At 42.2% G+C, this 23,387-nt stretch overlaps 1 protein-coding gene across 1 annotated transcript in view; it reads left to right on the forward strand.

Moving 5' to 3' along the window:
- Window positions 1-23,387, forward strand: part of dnah9 (dynein, axonemal, heavy chain 9) — a 586,329-nt gene that overhangs the window by 293,490 nt on the left and 269,452 nt on the right. The window contains exon 46 of the mRNA XM_072242702.1: window positions 8,041-8,183. Coding sequence (XP_072098803.1) covers window positions 8,041-8,183 — 143 coding nt within the window. The remainder of the gene's footprint in view (window positions 1-8,040; window positions 8,184-23,387) is intronic.

Raw genomic sequence — 23,387 nt, forward strand, 5'->3', positions numbered from 1 at the left:
TGTATCGATCCGTGACCCGGGGGTTGGGGTGGTGGGACATGGGGGTGTCATCTCATCGTCGTCTCTTTCCATTAGGGCAGGCAGGTCATCTTCTTCTATGTCTGCCTACCTCGATGTCGAAGGTCGAGGTTTGTCGTTTGCTGTGGCTGATGTGGAAGGCTTGCTTGACTGCTTAGCCTCGCGCATTTTTCTATCATACAGTTCTTTGTAAGCACCCAAACCATCTTGCAAATATGCCTTAAACCGACGTACCCTTTCAAAATTAAAGTTGTACTTTTCTGCAATCATTGCAGTGAAAATCTCATGCAGTTGCTTCACGTTCAGTTCCTGGATGACTTCACTTTTGCTATGACATTCGGTTTCGATTGTTATCCTTTCCTCTTCCAATTGCATCAGCTCTTCATGTATCAGTTCTTGGTCATGGGATGCCGAATCCTCTTCAACATCATCTTCATCAACTTCCACAAGCTAAACTCCCTTTGACCTTGCTTTGAAACGCTTAATTATGTCTAGTTTCATGCTAAGTGTAACACCCTTACGAGCTCTTTTAGGCTTTTCTGATACCTTAGAAACCACTTTGCTAATGGCTGCTCACAGGCACGTGTTTAAGCAATGCCGGCTGGAATGCAGTTCCGAATCCGGGGGAGAGTAGCTGCTCGGGGCGCGCGCTGATTTTTATCGTGCACTGTTTTTTTTGCTCGCTGCCTTTTTTCGTAACAGTGAAAACACCTTCTGTTAGCGAAAACAGGTTACTAATGTAGGTCTTTCGTAACAGTGAGGTTTTGTAAAGCGAACGTTCGAAAAGCGGGGGACACCTGTATAGAGGTACCAACCTAGAGAGGAGGCAATATTAGATCTCCCATCGGGAAACGAGTTAGGACAGGTGATAGAAGTGTGTGTAGGGAAACACTTTGGTTCCAGTGATTATAACACCATTAGTTTCAACTTGATCATGGATAAAGATAGATCTGGTTCTTAGGTTGAAGTTCTAAACTGGAAAAAGGCCAAATTTGAAGAAATGAGAAAGAATCTGAAAAGCGTGGATTGGGACAGGTTGTTCTGTGGCAAGGATGTGATTGGTAAGTGGGAGGCCTTCAAAGGAGAAATTTTGGGAGTGCTGAGTTTGTATGTTCCTGTCAGGATTAAAGGCAAAGTGAATAAGAATAAGGAACCTTGGTTCTCAAGGGATATTGGAACTGTGATAAAGAAGAAGAGAGAGATGTATGACGTGTATAGGAAACAGAGCGAATAAGGTGCTTGAGGAGTATAAAAAGTGTAAAAAAATACTTAAGAAAGAAAACAGGAGGGCTAAAAGAAGACATGAGGTTGCTTTAGCAGTCCAGGTGAAGGATAATCCAAAGAGCTTCTACAGGTATATTAAGAGCAAACGGATAGTAAGGGATAAAATTGGTCCTCTTGAAGATCAGAGTGGTCAGCTATGTATGGAACCAAAATAAATGGGGGAGATCTTAAATGGGTTTTTTGCGTCTGTATTTACTAAGGAAACTGGCACGAAGTCTATGGAAATAAGGCAAACAAGCAGTGAGGTCATGGAACCTATACAGATTAAAGAGGAGGGGGTGCTTGCTATCTTGAGGCAAATCAGAGTGGATAAATCCCCAGGACCTGACAGTGTATTCCCTCGGACCTTGAAGGAGACTAGTGTTGAAATTGCAGGGGCCCTGGCCGATGTATTTAAAATGTCAGTATCAACGGGTCAGGTGCTGGAAGATTGGAGAATGGCTCATGTTGTTCCGTTGTTATCTGTGGAATTATCTGCCACAGGAAACAGTTGAGGCCAGTTCATTGGCTATATTTAAGAGGGAGTTAGATATGGCCCTTGTAGCTAAAGGGATCGGGGGTATGGAGGGAAGGCTGGTACAGGGTTCTGAGTTGGATGATCAGCCATGATCATACTGAATGGTGGTGCAGGCTCGAAGGGCAGAATAGCCTACTCCTGCACCTATTTTTTATGTTTCTATGTTTAAAAAAGGCTTTAAAAGTAATCCGGGAAATTATAGGCTGGTAAGTTTGACGTTGGTAGTAGGTAAATTATTGGAAGGAGTACTAAGCGATAGGATCTACAAATATTTGGATAGACAGGGACTTATTAGGGAGAGTCAACATGGCTTTGTGCAAGGTAGGTCATGTTTAACAAATCTATTAGAGTTTTTCGAGGAGGTTACCAGGAAAGTGGATGAAGGGAAGGCAGTGGATGTTATCTACATGGACTTCAGTAGGGCCTTTGACAAAGTCCAGCGTGGGAGGTTAGTTAGGAAGATTCAGTCACTAGGTATACATGGAGAGTTAGTAAATTGGATGTGACATTGGCTCAGTGGAAGAAGCCAGAGAGTGGTAGTAGAGAATTGCTTCTCTGAGTGGAGGCCTGTGACTAGTGGTGTGCCACAGGGATCAGTGCTGGGTCCATTGTTATTTGTCATCTATATCAATGATCTGGATAATAATGTGGTAAATTGGATCAGCAAGTTTGCTGATGATACAATGATTGGAGGTGTAGTAGACAGTGAGGAAGGTTTCCAGAGCCTGCAGAGGGACTTGGACCAGCTGGAAAAATGGGCTGAAAAATGGCAGATGGAGTTTAATACAGACAAGTGTGAGGTATTACACTTTGGAAGGACAAACCAACGTAGAACGTACAGGGTTAATGGTAAGGCACTGAGGAGTGCAGTGGAACAGAGGGATCTGGGAATACAGATACAAAATTCCCAAAAAGTGGCGTCACAGGCAGATAGGGTCGTAAAGAGAGCTGTTGGTACGTTGGCCTTTATAAATCAAAGTATTGAGTGTAAGTGTTGGAATGTTATGGTGAGGTTGTATAAGGCATTGGTAAAGCTGAATTTGGAGTATTGTGTGTAGTTATGGTCACCAAATTACAGGAAGGATATTAATGAGGTTGAAAGAGTGCAGAGAAGGTTTACAAGGATGTTGCCGGGACTTGAGAAACTCAGTTACAGAGAAAGGTTGAATAGGTTAGGACTTTATTCCCTGGAGCTCAGAAGGAAGAGGGGAGATTTGATAGAGGTATGTAAAATCATGATGGGTATAGATAGAGTGAATGCAAGCAGGCTTTTTCCACTGAGGCTAGGGGAGAAAAAAAACAGAGGACATGGGTGAAAGGGGAAAAGTTTAAAGGGAACATTAGGGGGCTTCTTCACACAGAGAATGGTGGGAGTGTGGAATGAGCTGCTAGATGAAGTGGTAAATGCGGGCTCACTTTTAACATTTACGAAAAACTTGGACAGGTACGTGGATGAGGGGTGTATGGAGGGATATGGTCCAGGTGCAGGTCAGTGGGACTAGGCAGAAAAATGGTTCTGCACAGCCAAGAAGGGCCAAAAGGCCTGTTTCTGTGCTGTAATGTTATATGCTTCTATGGTTCTCTAAGTTATATTAAAAGGGTAACTGGAGAGAGATTATGCCCTCTGAAAGCACATCAGGCTTGCCTACATGTGGAACCGCAGGAGCAGGCTGAGATTTTTAACATCTATTTCTCCTGAGTGTTTACTAAGGAGAATGTCATGCATGCTGAACAAATACAGATAGTAAGTAGTGGGGTCTTGTAGCTCTGCAGCCTTCAGGGCGGTAAGGTGGGTCATCCCCACCATCTGACCACGTGCGCCTATATCTCATGGGAGGCTAGGGAAGAATAGTGGAAGCCCTTGTAAAGGTATTTGCTTTGTACTTAGCCACTAGCAAAGATGCAGAAGGCTGGAGGGTGGCTAATGTTTTTCAATTGTTCACGAAGGGTAGCAAGTTCAGGCCAGTGAGCCTGACTTTAGCTTTAGGGAAGTTAATGAGGAAATTCTAAGGGGCAAGTTCTGCCATCACTTGGATAATCAAGGCCTGATTGGGAAGAGACAGCATGATTTTGTGCCTCACACATTAAAGTTGCTGGTGAACGCAGCAGGCCAGGCAGCATCTCTAGGAAGTGGTACAGTCGACGTTTCAGGCCGAGACCCTTCGTCAGGACTAACTGAAGGAAGAGCTAGTGAGAGATTTGAAAGTGGGAGGGGGAGAGGGAGATCCAAAATGATTGGAGAAGACAGGAGGGGGAGGAATGATTCCAATATGTCCATCCACGGCCTTCTCTACTGTAAAGATGAAGCCACACTCAGGTTGAAGGAACAACACCTTATATTCCGTCTGGGTAGCGTCCAACCTGATGGCATGAACACTGACTTCTCTAACTTCCGCTAATGCCCCACCTCCCCCTCGTACTCCATCCGTTATTTATTTATAAATGCACATTCTTTCTCTCTCTCTCCTTTTTCTCCCTCTGTCCCTCTGACTATATCCCTTGCCCATCCTCTGGGTTTCCTCCCCTCCCCCTTTTCCTTCTCCCTGGGCCTCCTGTCCCATGATCCTCTCATATCCCTTTTGCCAATCAACTGTCCAGCTCTTGGCTCCATCCCTCCCCCTCCTGTCTTCTCCTATCAGTTTGGATCTCCTCCTCCCCCTCCCACTTTCAAATCTCTTACTAGCTCTTCCTTCAGTTAGTCCTGACGAAGGGTCTCGGCCTGAAACGTCGACTGTACCTCTTCCTAGAGATGCTGCCTGGCCTGCTGTGTACACCAGCAACTTTGATGTGTGTTGCTTGAATTTCCAGCATCTGCAGAATTCCTTGTGTTTGCATGATCTTGTGCCTGGCAAGCCATCTATGATATATTTCTCGGCGTTCTTTTAAGAATTAACTAAGGGGATAGGTGAAGGTACGACAGTGGATGTTGTCTTGATAAGGTCTTTGAGAAGATCTCATATGGACCTGGAGCCCAGGTTTAGTGGAATTCCCCAGGGGTCAGTGTTTGGCTGTCTGCTATGCATTTTTATGTAAACAATTTGTGAACGTTAATTGCAATTTTGCTGATTATACTAAATGTGGGGGTCTTGTTGATAGTGAAGTAGATTAAAATGAATTGTAAAGAGATCCTGATCAGTTAGGAAGATGGTGAAGAGTGCCAAATAGATTTCAATATAGGAGAGTGTGAGGTGATGCATTTCAGACAGTGAAAGCAAGGTATTCAGCAAGTGGCAGGGCACTGATGAGTGTGTGAAAACAAGAGATGTAGTAGTATAAGTGTATAGCTTGCTGAAAGTGGCCATGCAAGTAGGTAGGATAGTGAACAAAGTTTTTAGCATGCTGGCTGTCATCATCAAGTTTAGGAGTAGAGACATTATGTTGCAGTAATAACAAGTTTGATGAGGCCAAACTCTGAGTATTGTGTATGTTTTTAGACAGCTTGTTACAGGAAAGACATTGTTAAGATAGAGAGGATGCAGAAGATACTTATGAGGATGCTGCCTGGACTAGAGGGCCTAAGTTATTGGGAGAGGTTGTATCTTTATTCCTCTGAATACAGAGGGATGCAAGTTTGTAAAATCATGAGGGGAAAGAGTAAGTTGGACGGCCATGGTCTTTTCTCCAGGGTTGCGAGTTCAAAACTAGAGAACACAGATACAAGATGATAAGAGACCAGAGAGATAATTTCTTTATGCACACACACAAAATGCTGGTGGAACACAGCAGGCCAGGCAGCATCTATAGGAAGAAGTACAGTCAACATTTCGGATTGAGACCCTTCGTCAGGACTAACGGAAAAAGGAGATAGTAAGAGATTTGAAAGTGGGGGGGGGACCCAAAATGATAAGAGAAGACAGGAAGGGGAGGGATGAAGCTAAGAGCTGGGGAGTTGATTGGCAAAAGGGATACAAGGCTGGAGAAGGGGGAGTATCATGGGATGGAAGGCCGTGGAAGAAAGAAAGGAGGAGGGGAGCACCAGAGGAAGATGGAGAACAGGCAAGGAGTTATTGTGAGAGGGGAAAGAGAGAAGGGAAAAAAAAATTAGGGATGGGGTAAGAAGGGGAGGAGGGGCATTAACGGAATTTAGAGAAATCAATGTTCATGCCATCAGGTTGTAGGTTACCCAGACGGAATATAAGGTGTTGTTCCTCCAACCGGAGTGTGGCTTCATCTTGACAGTAGAGAAGACCTTGGATGGGCATATTGGAATCATTCCTTCCCCTCCTGTCTTTTCCAATCATTTTGGATCTCCTCCTCCCCCTCCTACTTTCAAATCTCTTACTATCTCTTTTTTCCATTAGTCCTGACGAAGGGTCTCGACCCAAAACGTCGACTGTACTTCTTCCTATAGATGCTGGCTGCCTGGCCTGCTGCGGTCTACCAGCACTTTGTGTGTGTGTAGCTTCAATTTCCAGCATCTGCAGATATTTGCGTTTTTAAGGTAACTTCTTTACATAAAGATTAGTGAATACCTGGAATAAGCTGTAAGAAGAACTGGTCAAAGTGAGTACAGTTGCAACATTTAACAGTTATTTGGTTAGGTACATGGAGGAGAAGGTTTTGGAAAGTTATGCACCGAACGCAAGCAACTGGGAATAACAGGGAATGCTGTGTGAGAATAACAGGAAGTGCTGTGATTGGCACGGACCCTTGGGACCAAAAAAACATATTTCTGTGTTGTACTACTGTATGATTCTATATCTTCCACAAAATCCAGCATATGCCCAGTTCTGAACATGTCTATTTCCTTCTGCAAGGGCAACTGTGCAGAATTTTGCAGAGCTTTCGAAGCTTTTTCTTCTCCTGAAATTAATATGCTATGCATATTATGATTGTAGTACATAGAGAGAAACCTAACTTGTGTGGCTTATTCATTCTATTTTACTGTCACATGAACCACTCTAGTTGTTCTCCTTTGACCTCTCTCATTAAAAAGGCATTTTCACCCACACAACCGAGACTCTGAGATGCTCAAACCAACCCATGTGGCACTAACAATTATTTCACAGCCAAAGTCACTTTCATCACATCCCTTCCCCATTTCGATAGTTGGTCTGAACAACAACTGAACCTTGCGACCATGTCTGCCTGCTTTTATGCATTGCATTGCTATTACATGATTGGCTGATTAGATATTTGCGTTAATGAGCAAGTGTACCGAATAAAGTGGCCACTGAATGTATATCAACGTGATTTGTGTGACTTCCATTCTGTTTCCAATCTTGTGTTTGTAAAGTCCCTTTGACCAAGAGGTTGTAATAAATTAACTTAAACACTGGAAATTCTGCAGATGTTGGAAATCCAAAGCAACACACGCAAAATGCTGGAGGAATTCAGCAGGTCAGGCAGATGCATGGAAATGAAGGTAGTTGATGTTTCGGGCTGAGACCCTTCTTTTGGATTGGAAGGGAAGGGGAAGATGACAGACTAAAAAGATGAGAGAGAGAGAGGAGGATAGGTAGAAGGTGATAGGTGAAGCTACATTGATAGAAAAAGTAAAGGGCTGGAGAGGAAGGAATCTGATAGGTGATGAGAATGAACTATAGAAGAAAGTGAAGTAGGAAGGGACCGAGGTGGAGGTGATCGGCGGGTGAGAAGAGGTAAGGGGCCAGAGTGGGGAGTAGAAGAAAGGGGAAGGAAATTTTCATTGACTGGAGAGAGAAATCGATATTCATGCCATCAGGTTGGAGGCTACCCAGACAGAATATAAGGTGTTGCTCTCCATCCTGAGGGTGGCCTCATCATGGTGCAAGAGCAGGTTATGGACCAACATATAGGAAGGGAATAGGAACAGGAATTAAAATGTTTGGCCAACGGGATGTTCTGCTTTTGGTGGATAGAGCGGAGGTGCTCGTTGAAGTGGTCCCCCAATTTATGACTGGTCCCATCAATGTAGAGGAGGCAGTATTGGGAGCACCAGTCACAGTAGATGGCCCCAGCAGATTAGTTCAAATTAACTTTCCATTTTATCACTCTGTATGAACTACGAACATACTTCTTAAAAAAAATAAGTAGTGTGAGTAAATACAAAACTTTACTTCAAAAAGAAATTGTGCTGATTAAGAAACAGGCAGTGCAATATTTGAATGAACTCCACTGTGTTCCCTACATTAATTTTCAGTTTTGATGACCATTCAGTTCTGCTTTTCAAATAATTAACCTCTCCACCATCCCCCTCTCCTTATTTCCTATTCATCCAATTCTTATCTCTACATATCCAGGTGAAATCCCTGACCTATTCCCTGACGATGAAGTGGAAAATATCATCAGTGGTGTACGGAATGAAGTCAAAGGACAAGGTTTGATGGATACTAGAGAGAACTGCTGGAAGTTCTTTATCGATCGTGTCAGGAAGCAACTGAAGGTAATGTTGAAGCAAAGAAAGTGGTAATCTTTCCTCGAAATTGACTGGATGATTGAAAATAATGTTTGTTGATGATGTGGTGGTATTTGTAAATTATTGATTTGCCATTTAATTTGTTATTAAATGAAGAAACATTGTTGCAACTATTACATTGACTACCGGTAGAGGAATTCAAATTAAGTTGGACAACATGGCTTCTCATCTTTAGCCGAAGCCAAAAAATTCTTACTAGCAGGACGCATTGCTTTTGCAGAAAACTGCTAAAATAAAATACAGCATTGCAGTAGAAATCTTAACCAGGGCGTTACATGTATCATTTGTATTTTCACAAATTTCTCATATAAAAGCATAGAAAGTAATTTGCTTTGCACATACAAAGACAGTTTAAGAAGCTTCCACCAAATAACACACGGGTTGATGCACAGTTCCATTGTGGTAAATAGATTTAGTGAGTGGTGCTTCTTCATGATATTTAGAGATTTGCAGAGTAGGCTAAATTGTATATCATGCACATTATAAAATGGAATACAGGTTCAATTTGGATTGTCAGTGTATCTGTTGGTGCAATATTGATGTTCTATCTAATGGCATTATCAGGTTCATCGAAGGACACAAGTGGAAAACTGGATGACGTTTTATTCAATGGCTGTTGATAGAATAGCGTGAAATTTCCTAATTAGAATGCAGATTTGTTGCCATTCAACTCAGTACTAACAATAAAATGTATAATTCTTACTCAAACACACATGGGAATGGAGATCAGTAGTTTCTTCAGAGTTTCAATCTGACTGAGGATTCCAGTGGCATTAGCTGCAGTTGTGGAGGAAATTTGCCTGTTGTACCCTTTAGAGGCATGGCAATAACTGCAAGAACAGGAGTTGAGTGGGAGTTAGTACTCTAAGAGGGAGTTTGCGTCCCATTGTTCCAGAAATTGAACAAGAGTGTTGTATCCCAGTATTTGAGAAAAATAGACTTGGCAAATGTATGTGCTGTGAAAATGTGTGGCAGTGACAGAGGGATAGTGAGTAAAAGAGAAAAATGTCTGATATTTTGATAGTCCCAAAGGTATACACATTATATTAAAATAGAGACTCAACATTTGAATTTTATTTCAAGAGGATTTTGGAGCAGCATTTTACTCAGCAGTTGTTTGTTGATATCAATGTGGGGTTAGTTTGGTTCACTAGCGGAAAACAGGTGCTGTGAATGTTTTAATGTTATTTTCCCCAAACTAAAATGCATCACATTGTAAATATGTAATTACTGAGAATTGGCTTCTCACCTGAAAATCTACTGAAGTAAATTAATCCATTGTAATTAGTAGAAATTCATGTAATCATTTGGAATGTAGATTCAATGATGACTTTGTAACATCAAAAAAAAATTGATCAAACAGCCTGGCGCAGACACCAAATATGAGAATCAGAGAGAGCTGAAGTATTTTTTGTGCTGGGGAGGGTAGAATGAAACTTATGCTTAGTTGCAGAAGAAGCTGCAGTACATATTGTTTATATTAAGTAAAGCCAGCTTAATTCAGTAAATCCTCACCCATGGAATCTGCTCAAGTTCAGAGCAGATTTGCTAGATAAATTAGCACAGTGCTTCTCTGCTCTCAGGAAATCCTACAGATTAGGAACCCACAAATGTCACGGATTGCAAGACTTGAGTGGTGGCTAGCAATAATGTAATGTAATCAGAATTATTGGTCCATCCATGACAGATGTAAAAGAACAAGTTTATATTATCCTTATAACATTCTATATCCATTCTGATCAGATTTGTCATAGAGGATAGAAGAATGGTTTGAATTTAGTTACTTGACTGCAAATTTCAAAGACAAAAGAAGAGAATTAGCTGGATATTTGGAAAATAGAAGTTGCTCAGTCTATTTTTGTACTTAGCAAATGTTCTCCATTGAGGATGTTATCTGCTGGATAATGCCAGCTGTGTTTTACCATCCATGTGTGAATAACAAATTTCAACACTGCTAGTAGCATGACAGCAAACAAAATAGATTGGGCTTTCTATTAAAGTTGTAAAGTCTCTTAAATTCTTAATTTTATTTAATCATCAAGTATACTGGGATTTTATCTCCCAAATGAAAAAACAGCTGCGATAAATTTTATATTCAGCTTTAGAACAAAGAAAAGAAACTACTGCCTGTTTCATTCATTATCAATCACTATGTGCACTGTGCACTCAGTGGCTGCTTTATTAGGTATGTCCTGCACAGAATGAACTGGCCACTGAGTGTACGATCGAGGCCTTTGCCACTGTCCTCCATCCATGGTACTGTTGTAACGTGAGGTTATTTGAGCTACTGTCACATACGTGTCAGCTTGAACCAGAGGAAAGCATACAAAATCTGGAGGAACTCAGCAGGTTAGGCAGTATCTATGGAGGAGAATAAATACTTGAACCAGTCTCGCCATTTTCCTCTGACATCTTTCAATTACAAGGTGTTTTCACTCACCAAACTGCTGCTCACAGGATGTTTTCTGCTCTTCACACCATTCTCAATAAACTCTAGAGCAGGGGTTCACAACCTGGAGTCCACTGACCCCTTGCTTAATGATGTTGGTTCATGGCATAGAAAAGGTTGGAAACCCCTGCTCTGGAGATTGTTGTGTGTGAAAATCCCAGGAGATCAGCAGCTTCTGAGATACTCAAACTACTCCCTCTGTCATCAACAATCATTCCATAATCAAAGTCACTTTGATCACACTTATTCCCCATTCTGGTGGTTGGTCTGAACAATAACTGAACTTCTTGACCATGTCTATATGCTTTTATGCATTGACTTGCTGCCACATGATTGACTGATGAGGTATTTGCATTAACGAGCAGGTGTACAGGTGTACCAAATAAAGTGGTCACTGAGCATACATTTACACGTGTTAGGGAATTGCTGTAGCGTGACGGTGCAACATGCAACATCTTGATGATGAGCATCCAGAGTGACAACCTTTGCTAATCACCAATTTCAGTCATAAATGACTGCAAGCCAATCTTCACAATTAATGACACCAGCAGATATATCTGTCATAGTCCCGTCAGGACCACTCTGGGGTTCCTGCTCCATTTCCTCCATCAGCATTGCCAAAGGCCCTCTGTTCTTTCCCATTGTGGTAGGGCCATCTCTGAGGACTGGTTCCATGTGAGTCCAAATGGCAGAAGCATCCTGTCGCTTGGATTCTGATATTGTACAATATCCTGCTCTCTCTTCTTTTGTGTAGTACATGCCAGTGTGCAGATTGAGCTGTGGGAGGTTCTGACCAAAATGACATGACTGTACCTCAGAACTATATTTGCATTTCCATGCCTCAGAAAAGTCCACATGTAGAATTACAGTGCTTTCATTGCAGTTCTTTATCATGCTCCTGTATTCCCTGGACTGGTTCTGAACCAAGCACACAGGTGTTGTTGTTTCATTCTTTAGTTTGTCTTCATACAGTTTGATGAGCTCTGCCAGTGTGCCATTGTGCTTCACAAGTCTTGTATTGCAGTGAATTCCATCTACTGTTTGGTCCTGAACTCATTCCCATCGCTGCCACTCAACATCGGACAACTCTTGCTGTGGGGTGGGAAGTGTGTGCTTGTGGAGACACCGGGTGCAGGACCACAGAAGACATGCCTCGCTTGTCTGATAACAACACACAAGTTCAAAACTGTCCTCCAATTTGCTGGACTTGACAATACCGTACGCTCTTAGGACCTCAAACATCAGCTTTGCATTTTCGTGGTGTTGGCATTGGCGTGTCTTTCATAGAAACATAAGAAAACCTACAGCACAATGCAGGCCCTTCGGCCCACAAAGTTGTGCCGAACATGTCCCTACCTTAGAAATTACTAGGCTTACCTATAGCCCTCTATATTTTTAAGTTCCATGTACATATCCAAAAGTCTCTTAAAAGACCCTATCATATCTGCCTCCACCACCATTGCTGGCAGCCCATTCCATGCACTCACCACTCTCTGAGTAAAAAACTTACCCCTGACATCTCCTCTGTACCTATTCCCCAACACCATAAACCCATGTCCTCTTGTGGCAACCGTTTCAGCCCCGGGAAAAAGCCTCTGACTATCCACACGATCAATGCCTCTCATCATCTTATACACCTCTGTCAGGTCACCTCTCATCCTCCATCACTCCAAGGAGAAAAGGCCGAGTTCATTCAACCTATTCTCATAAGGCATACTCCCCAATCCAGGCAACATCCTTTTAAATCTCCTCTGCATCCTTTTTATGGCTTCCACCTCCTTCCAGTAGTGAGGCGACCAGAACTGAGCACAGTACTCCAAGTGGAGTCTGACCAGGGTCCTATATAGCTGCAACATTACCTCTCGGCTCCTAAGTTCAATTTCACGATTGATGAAGGCCAATACACCGCATGCCTTCTTAACCATGGAGTCAACCTGCGCAGCTGTTTTGAGCATCCTATGGACTTGGACCCCAAGATCCCTCTGAATCTCCACACTACCAAGAGTATTACCATTAATACTGTATTCTGCCATCATATGTGACCTACCAAAATGAACCTCTTCACACTTATCTGGGTTGAACTCCACCTGCCACTTCTCAGCCCAGTTTTGCATCCTATCAATGTCCCGCTGTAACCTCTGACGGCCCTCCACACTATCCACAACACCTCGAACCTTTGTGTCATCAGCAAACTTACTAACCCATCCCTCCACTTCCTCATCCAGATCATTTATAAAATGATCTGAATCCCAGAATCTTTCGATCAGATGGTTTTGGTGCTGTGACATAGAATGGACGTAAAGCAGAGAAGGATGAATAACTAAGTTTTACAGTTGATTCCTTTTTGATGAACTCCCTGTGGAGGTTGAATACTGTGTCGGTCAGAATCATTCTCTGATGCTTTATTTTCTTCCATGTTATCGTGTCCTGTTTGTCATTCGTCATTCGTGCAGCATTATGGTAGAAATCTTGAACATCTGGGTTATTGTTTGAATGTAAGTGGGTTTTTTGTCAGTAGTCCCTCTCTTTCGCAGTGTGTTGTATGTCAGCCCGAACTGCTTTTTCTGGTGTATTAGGCGATATTTCTTTAGAACCCTGTCTGACAGAGTCAAGTTCTTTGATTTTTGAGCAGACTTGTGGGGCAACTGTATATTATGTTTGTTTTGATTAAATTCTTGAATGAGACAGTTGTGGAAGAGCAGGGTTTTCTTCATGGAGAGGTTTTTGAGTTTGCTTCCCTGTAGCATCTGCTCTGTTTTTTTTTGGTTTCTTGTATTTTTTTATTTCTAGTTTGCTCATGTTGTCAACGCTTTTTCAGTTTGTTTCTATCTTTTATTATCTCTTGAAGTTTATTTTTCAAAGCTTTCACCTCTCTCAAGTATCTTGCTCTTGTTTTCTTTCTTTCCCTTTCCCCTGCTATAGACTGGCTCCTGTATAGTCTGATCCAATGGACTATCTGGGGGTGTTCTGGGCCCTTTCTCTTACGCTCTCTTGACTCTTGCTGTCTACATTTCCATGCTTTTCTCTTACTCCTCTTTTCCCTTTCATTCAAATCACCGGTAGTTTTTATCTTCCCATCCTCTACTCTCTTCTTCCACCTTTGCTTTTCCTGTCTCAGGTATTCCTCCTCTAACTCTGGCTCACTATATATTTTCTCTCTCCACTTTTTTTGGTATTCCCTGTTTCTTCTCCTTCACTCCTCCACTGATAGCTGCTGCCTAGCCATAACTTCCTAAAATACATAAAAGGAAGGTCAGAATTTACTGGAATTACTGAGAAATTGTGCAAAATCACTATGAATTTAATTATGTTTCATTTGGTGAAATTTTATAAAAATGATTATGAAATGGTGCAACTAAATTCATTTATGGTTTTAGTCATTGGGGATACATATAGAAGGGAAATATTGTAGGACTGTGTGTGGAAGACATAAAGGGGAAATTATGTATATTATAAATAAAGAGGTTAATGAAACATTACAGGCCATATTTCTATTTATTGTAATTATAAATTATATTCAAGCCTCCATTGAGGATGATTTGGATGTTTTTGTCAACACCGTCAATTTATGTGTCACCACCATCAGACAGAAAACCTGACAGTGTTGATGTCTGACGGTGGTGACAAAACACAATTTTTTTACATGACATGCATGAGTTGTGTACAGGAGCCATCTTGTTTTCCCTCTGTTGGTAGCTGCCTCTGGCCTCTACTTAAAATGCATAAATTTATGTCATAATTTAAAATAATTCTTTCTATACAAAAGAGACAGTGTTGACATGTCATGGTTGTGATGGTAGCAACGTCAATAAATATGTAAAAAGTTATTGAAAAAATAGCAAACTTACAGGAGCTTATTTGATCTTATCGCACTTAGCAGATGTGGAGGGTGGAAAGGGGGTTCTCAGGAACATAGACCATGTGGTTGTCTGATTTTATTGCTTTTTTATAAATATCTGACAGTGTTGACAAAAAGTTGGGACACATTTTGAGCAACTACAAAATAAGAGTAAATATTGTTGAAAATTCACTGCTTTTAGTTTTAAAGAGGTTTTTCACTCTACTCTTTCATCTGGCATATATGTTATACACTTTAAATGATTTTTTCACACTTTTTAATCAAATTGAAATGATAAATCTCTTGTCTGAGGACAACTGATTTTGTCGGTACTGGGCTATCATATAATCATATAATTTATAAAATTAAAAACAGATGGAAAAATGTTGCATTTGTGCAAAAGACCCTCAAATGATGAACCCTGATTATTTTAAATAAGAAAATGTTATTCATTTTCACAGAATTAGCACTTTTCTTAGTGGGACATGTTTTTGCCGAAGTCTCAAGAATCAGTGTTCAATAATTTTCCTGCCCGCTTCTTTGTCCTGAATACCTGCAAGTCCTGCAATGATTGTAGAGTACACCAATAACCTTATCTGCTTTCTGACAGTTTGCTGTGGTATTCAAATACTGTGAGAGGATGCTGCGTCAAACCAGACAGTGATGACTGATCTGAGGCTGCTGTCTATAATAGCAGTGTAGAATTACTCCTGCTTGTTTTGTGGAAGGTGGAATTTTACTGACTGCCACAAGAAGCACAGTACATCCTTTGCTGAGCATTTTTAATGATGAAGGAGATTTGGTTCTCCCACATGAGGTCCTGCGAAATAATGATGCCCAGGAACTTGAATGTTGATGTGGTGCTAAGTGTAGCATTGTTGATGATGAGTGGGTAGAGAGGAGGCACATTTCTCCTGAAATCTGTATGCATTTCCACAGTTTTGAGGGCATTCAGCTCTAAGTTGTGTTTACACCAGGGCACTAGCTTGTTTACTTCCGGGCGGTACTAAGATTTGTCACCTCTGGTGATTAATCCTATGATACTGTTGTCATTTGAAAACTTTATTGGTTTAACTGACAGAGATGTAGTCATTGGTATATAGAGAAAATAGGAGAGGGGAGAGAGCACACTCCCGTGGCGTACCAGTGCTGACTGAGAGGTCTGTGGAGATGTACTTGCCAAGTCTCAAATACGACCATAAGTTCATAAGACATGTGGACAGGGTTAGGCCATTCGGCCCATTGGGGCTGCTCCACCATTTTATTGTGGCTGATATACTATCCTCCTCGACCCAATTCTTCTGCCTTTACTCCGTAACCTTTGAGACCCTATCAACCTCTATTTTAAATATACCCAATGACTTGGACTCAACAGTTGTCCGTAGAGATGAATTCCACATATTCACCACCCTCTGAATAAAGAAATTCCTCCCCATCTCTGTTCTAAAGTGAGGTCCTTGTAATCAGTGCCTGTGTCCTCTGGTCCTGAACCCCCCCCATTGGAGGAAAACATACTCTCATATCCACTCTTATCTAAACCTTTTGATATTCGACAAGTTTCAATGAGATCCCTCCTCATTCTTCTAAACTCTGGCGAGTACAAGGTTAATGCTTTCAAACACGCCTCATATGTTAACCCTTTCATTCCCAGGATCATTCTCGTAAATCTTTTCTGGATCTTCTCCAATGACAACTCATCATTTCTTTGATAAGGGGCCCAAAACTGCTTATCATATTCCAAGTATCATCTGACAAATGTGTTATAAAGCCTCAGCATTACATCCTTGCTTTTAAATTCCAGTGCTCTCAGCATAGTGCTAACATTACATTTGAGTCCTTACTACCGACTTTTATGCAACTTTTATGGAATTGTGCATGAGGACTCCCAAGTCCCTTTGCACCTCTGATTTCTGAATTTCCTCTCTATTTAGAAAATAGTCTGTACCTTTATTCTTTTTACCAAGTGCATCGCCATACAACCTCCTTACACCGTCTTCTTCGTCCACTCACCCAATCTGTCCAAGTTCTTCTGCAAGCACCTTGCTTCCTCGACACTACCTGCTCTTCCACCTATTTTTGTATCAGCTGCAAACTTGGTTACAAAGCCATCAATTCTGTCATCCAGGTCATTAACATGTAACATGAAAAGAAGCGGTCCCAACACCAACTCCTTTGGAGCACTGCTAGTCACTGGCAGTCAACTGGAAAAGGCTCCTTTTATTCCCACCTTTTGCCTCTTGCCAGTCAACCAATTTTCTATCCATGTTAGTATCTTTCCAGTAATACCATGGGTCTTTCTTATATGAAGCACATTGTCAAATGCCTTCTGAAAATCCAAGTACACAACACCCACTGACACTCCTCTGTTTATCCTGCCTGTTATTTCCTCAAAGAATTCTAACAGATTTGTAAGGCAAGATTTCCTCTTAAAGGAAACTGTGCTGACTTGGACCTATTTTATTATGTGCCTCCAAGTACCCTGAAACCCCATCCTTAATAACACATTCTAACATCCTTCCAACTACAGAAGTCAAACTAACTGGCCTATAAATGTCCTCTCTTCTGCCTCCCTCCCTTCTTAAAGAGTGGAGTAACATTTGCAATTTTCTAGCCCTCTGGAACCATTCCAGAATTTAATTATTTCTGATAGATTATTACTAATGCTTCCATAATCTCTTCAGCTGCCTGTTTCAGAACCCTGGGGTGTACTCCATCTGGTCCATGTGACTCATCTACCTTCAAACCATCCCAGGCACGTTCTCCTTTGTAATAGCAACTATTCTGCCTCCTGACGCACTTCAATTTCTGGTATACTGCTGGTGTCTTCTACAGTGAAGGCTGATGTGAAGTACTCATGAAGTTAATTTGATATTTTTTATCCCCCATATACTCCAGTGATATGACATCCACTCTCGCCTCTCTTTTACTTCTTTGGTATCCTCGTTGATATTATTGACATGCTTACTTCATATTATATTATATTTTTCTCCTTGCTTTTTTAGTTGAGTTCTGTTGGCTTTTTAAAAGCTTCCCAATCCTTTTGCTTCCCATTATTCCAACTACCCAGTAAAGATACTGTTCCTGTCAGAGAGGAAGTTTAGGATCCACTTGCAGATGGGACCTAGTACATTAAACTTGGAGAGTTTCTCTTGCTCAGGGATGATGGTATTGAAGCTCAAGAGAAATTGACAAAGAGAATACTAGCCTATGTACCAGAGGAGTGAGGTGCTGTATTATGAAATCCAGACCGATGTTAATTGCATTCTGTTGGCTCTGTAGATGAACTGCAGCAGATCTAGAAAGTTTTAAGTTATGGATCTGAGCAATGACATAACCAGCCTTTCAAAAGTCTCCATTGTGATTGATGTGAGTGCAACTGGCCTGTAGTCATTGAGTCCAGCGATCTTTGATTTTTTGGGGACTGAAATAAATACAGATTTCTTGCAACATGTTAGGAGACTGATTGAAAATGTCTGTAAAGGCTGTTGACAGATGATTAGCACAGTGTTTAAGAATGGCAAGGGAGACAGAGTCAGGGTTCGCAGCCTTCCTGATATTTTGCTTCCCGAGCAGCTTCCTCACCTACTCTTCCTTGACAACTAAGCGTGTGGGGTATTGGTGATAATCTGGCTGAATAGGCGTTTAAAGGGGTTCTTTGAAATGTGATCTGTGAGTCAAATGTGAAGTAGAACTCATTTATCAAGTTTGGGAGGAGGGGGTCATTGACAGTGGATGTCTTTTTGTAAACACGAGGAAATCTGCAGATGCTGGAAATTCAAGCAACATAGTCATAGTCATAGTCATACTTTATTGATCCCGGGGGAAATTGGTTTTCATTACAGTTGCACCATAAATAATAAATAGTAATAGAAACATAAATAGTTAAATAGTAATATGTAAATTATGCCAGTAAATTATGAAATAAGTCCAGGACCAGCCTATTGGCTCAGGGTGTCTGACCCTCCAAACGAGAAGTTGTAAAGTTTGATGGCCACAGGCAGGAATGACTTCCTATGATGCTCTGTGCTGCATCTCGGTGGAATGAGTCTCTGGCTGAATGTACTCCTGTGACAACCCAGTACATTATGTAGTGGATGGGAGACATTGACCAAGATGGCATGCAACTTAGACAGCATCCTCTTTTCAGACACCACTGTGAGAGAGTCCAGTTCCATCCCCACAACATCACTGGCCTTATGAATGAGTTTGTTGATTCTATTGGTGTCTGCTGCCCTCAGCCTGCTGCCCCAGCACACAACAGCAAACATGATAGCACTGGCCACCACAGACTTGTATAACATCCTGAGCATCATCCAGCAGATGTTAAAGGACCTCAGTCTCCTCAGGAAATAGAGATGGCTCTGACCCTTCTTGTAGACAGCCTCAGTGTTCTTTGACCAGTCCAGTTTATTGTCATACACAACATACACAAAATACTGGTGGAATGCAGCAGGCCAGACAGCATCCATAGGAAGAAGTACAGTCGACGTTTCAGGCCGAGACCCTTCGTCAGGTATCCATCCCCCACTTTTCCTTCGCTACATCGATGACTGCATTGGCGCTGCTTCCTACACGCATGATGAGCTGGTTGAATTCATTAACTTTGCCTCCAACTTTCACCCTGCCCTCAAATTTACCTAGTCCATTTTCGACACCTCCCTCCCCTTTCTTGATCTTTTTGTCTCTATCTCTGGAGACAGCTTATCTACTGATGTCTACTATAAGCCTACGGATACTCACAGCTACCTGGACTATTCCCCTTCTCACCCTGTCTCTAGCAAAAATGCATGCCCTTCTCGCAATTCCTCCGTCTCTGCTGCATCTGCTCTCAGGATGAGGCTTTTCATTCCAGGACAAAGGAGATGTCTTCCTTTTTTAAAGAAAGGGGCTTCCCTTCCTCCACCATGCTCTCAAATGCATCTCTCCCATTTCACGCACTCTGCTATCACCCCATTCTCTGCCACCCCACTGGGGATAGGGTTCCCCTTGTCCTCACCTACCACCCCACCAGCCTCCGGGTCCAACATATAATTCTCCGTAACTTCCGCCACCTTCAACGGGATCCCACCACCAAGCACATCTTTCCCTCCCCCACCTTTCTGCTTTCCACAGGGATTGCTCCCTATGCGACCCCCTTGTCCATTCGTCCCTCCCATCCTTTCCTACCGATCTCCCTCCCAGCACTTAACCTTGTAAGCGGAACAAGTGCTACACATGCCCTTGCATTTTCTCCCTCAGCACCATTCAGGGCCCCAGACAGTCCTTCCAAGTGAGGTGACACTTCACCTGTGTGTTGGCTGGTGTGCTATAATGTGTCTGGTGCTCCCGATGTGGCCTTCTATATATTGGCGAGACCTGATGCAGACTGGGAGACCGTTTCGCTGAACACCTACACTCCATCCGCCAGAGAAAACATGATCTCCCAGTGGCCACACATTTTAATTCCATGTCCCATTCCCATTCTGATATGACAATCCATGGTCTCTTCTACTGTCAAGATGAAGCCACACTCAGGTTGGAGGAACAACACTTTATATTCCGTCTGGGTAGCCTCCAACCTGATGGCAAGAACATTGACTTCTCTAACTTCCGTTAATGCCCCTCTTCCCCTTCTTATCCCATCCCTTATTTATTTATGTATTTATTATTTTTTCCTTTTTCTCTCTCTTTTTTCTCTCTCTATCCCTCTCACAATAACTCCTTGCCTGCTCTCCATCTTCCTCTGGGCTCCCCTCCCCCTTTCTTTCTCCCTAGGCCTCCCATTCCATGATCGTCTCCCTTCTCCAGCCTTGTATCCCTTTTGCCAATCAACTTCGCAGCTCTTGGCTCCACCCCTCCCCCTCCTGTCTTCTCCTATCATTTCGGATCTCCCCCTCCCCCTCCCACTTTCAAATCTTTTACTCTCTCTTATTTCAGTTAGTCCTGACGAAGGGTCTCGGCCTGAAACATTGACTGTATTTCTTCCCATAGATGCTGCCTGGCCTGCTGCATTCCACCAGTATTTTGTAAGTGTTTGTCTTCTTTTTGTAGTTGGTAACGGACTGAAAGCCTTTCTAAACTGAAGCACAGTCATCTACAGAAAACTGGTTTTCCAGTATTTGGCAGCTCTGATTGGGTTCTGTAGCTTGTATGTTGTGTTTTTCAGCTCCTCGTTTTGTCCACTCCTTTAGGCCTTGTCCTCCTTATCATGATAGAAAGCCTCCTATTGGATGCATAACTGCTTGGTGTGGAAAATATTCTGCACATGGCCATGAGAAAATGCAGAGCTGTGCACACAACTCAGCACAAAATGGAAAACAGGCACTCCTCCATGGACTCTGCCTGCGCTTTTCACTGCATCGGTAAAGCAGCCATAATATTCAAAGACGCCAGCCACCCTAAACATTCTCTCTTCTTCCCATTCTACTTTCCCTGTAGCTGCTATACTTTATTCTGCACTGTTATTGGTTTACCTTGTTCTACCTTTATACACTGTTTAATGTATCATGATACATGCTATAGATCATAGAATAGTACAGTACAGGGCCGGCTGGTGACATCGGCGCCAGACCCAGGAGCGGGGGTTCCCGGGTTCAAAACCAGTCGGGTCCGCTCCCAAGTACGTTTTCCATCCGTGCTGGGTTGAATGTCGAGATCGCAACTCGACCTCGTAAAATAAAGGGAAAAATACTGCGAAAATGTCTGTGTGAGTGGCGAGCCACACAGTCTCCCTCTCGCTCCGCACCTTGTAAAAGCCATGAAAAAGACATCATCACGGATGCACACACACACAGATGCGCACGCACACACACGTGCAGACTTACATGCACGCAGGCACACACAAAAAAAAAGAATAGTACATTACAGGTGTTTAGTTCATGATGTTGTGCCTACTTTTTAACCTGCTCCTAGATCAATCTAACCCTTGGCTCCCACATAGCTCTCCAATTTTATTCCATCCCCATGCCTATCTAAGAGTCTCTTAAATGTCCCCAATGTATATGCCACTACCACCACCTCTGGCAGTGTGTTTCATTAAGTTGTTACTTTCATGTAAAAAGTAGCTACCTCTGATATCCCTCCCTCCATAATTTCCTCCAATTATCTTAAAATTATGCATATCAGCCATTGCTGCTCTGGAGAAAAAAATACTGGTTGTCGATTCCGTCTATGTCTTTTATCATTTTATACACCTCTCTCAACTTGCTTCCCATCCTCTTTCACTCCAAGGGAAAAACCTCAATCCAGGCAGCATCTTGGTAAATCTCCTCTGCACCCTCTCTAAAGCTTCCACGTCCTTCCTGTAATGAGATGACTAGAACTAAACACAATACTCCGAGTGTGGTCAACCAGAGTTTTTTAGACCAGCAGTATTACCTCGTGGTTCTTGAACTCAGTCCCCTAACTAATGAAGGCCAGCACATCATATTCCTTCTTAACTACCCTATCAGCATGAGTGGTAACTTTGAGGGATCTATGGATATGTATACCAAAATCCTCTGATCCTCCTCACTGCTAAGAACTCTACCATTAACCTTGTACTCAGCCTTCAGATTTGATATTATAAACTGCATCACTTCACACTTCTCTGGATTGAACTCCATCTGGCACATCTCAGCCGAGCACTGCATTCTATCAATATCTCTTTGTAACCTACTACAACTTTCTACCCTGTCCACAGCAGCACCAACCTTCATGTAACCTGCAAACTTACTAACCCACCTTCCACTTCCTCATCTAAGTCATCTATAAAAAGCACAAAGAGGCGGGGTCCCAAAATAGTGGAACATCAGTAGTCAGAGACGCCCAGGCAGAATGTGCTACGTCTGCTACCACCATCTACCTTCTGTGGACAAGTAAGTTCTCAATCCATATACCCACGTTTCCCTGAATCCTATGCCTCTTGACTTTTTGAATGATCCTACCATGGGGCACCTTGTCAAATGCTTTATTAAAATCCATATGAATCACATCTCCCACTCCACCTTCATCAGTTTGTTTTGTTATTTTCTCAAAAAAGGCAGGCAGGCTCGTGAAGAACAACCTGCACCTCACAAAGCCATCTAACACTACTCAATCAAACTATAGTTCTCCAAATGGTTGTAAATCATGTCTCCACGAATCCTCTGCATTAGTTTGCCCACCATTGATGTATGACTGACTGGTCTATAATTCCTAAGATTATTTCTATTATCTTTCTTGAACAAAAATAAAATACCACTTGCCACCATCCCTCCAATCTTCTGGTACAGTGCCTGTGGCCAGTGTGGCCATAAAAATCATCACCAAAGCACAACGATCTCTTCCCTTGCTCCCTGTAGTATCTTAGAGTATATCCCATCCAACCTCAGGTACTTATTGATCCTAATGCTTTTTAAATGTTCCAGTACATTCTTTTCATAACCTCAACATGTTCTAGTGTGTTATCCTGTTCTATGCTGACTTTACACCTTTTGCCTACTGTCCCTGATCAGTCCTATCCTCACTCTAGTAATCCACGTGTTCTTCACATGTGTGTAGAATCCCCTGGGGATTTCTTTAATCCTACTCACCAATGCCTTCTCATGATCTCTTCTAGCTCTCCTAAATCTATCCTTAAGCTCTTTCCCAGATGTCTTTTAATTCTCAAGAGCCCTAGCTGATCCTTGCTCCCTAATCCTTAAGTAAACATCTTTCTTCCTTTTGATTAGATGTTTCACATCTCTTGTCAACCATGGTCCCTTCACCTTACCATCCCTTCCCTACCTCCAAAACTATCTAGAATGTCATGCAAGTGCTCCCTAAACAAACTCCATATTTCTGTTCTGCATTTCCCTGAGATCATCTGTTCTCAAATTATGCTCCCAAGTTCTTACCTAATACCATCATAATTCCCCCTCCCTCTATTAAATTCTTTCCTGTCCAT

Source organism: Mobula birostris, chromosome 24 (assembly GCF_030028105.1).
Source record: "Mobula birostris isolate sMobBir1 chromosome 24, sMobBir1.hap1, whole genome shotgun sequence".
Classification (NCBI taxonomy): Eukaryota; Metazoa; Chordata; class Chondrichthyes; order Myliobatiformes; family Myliobatidae; genus Mobula; species Mobula birostris.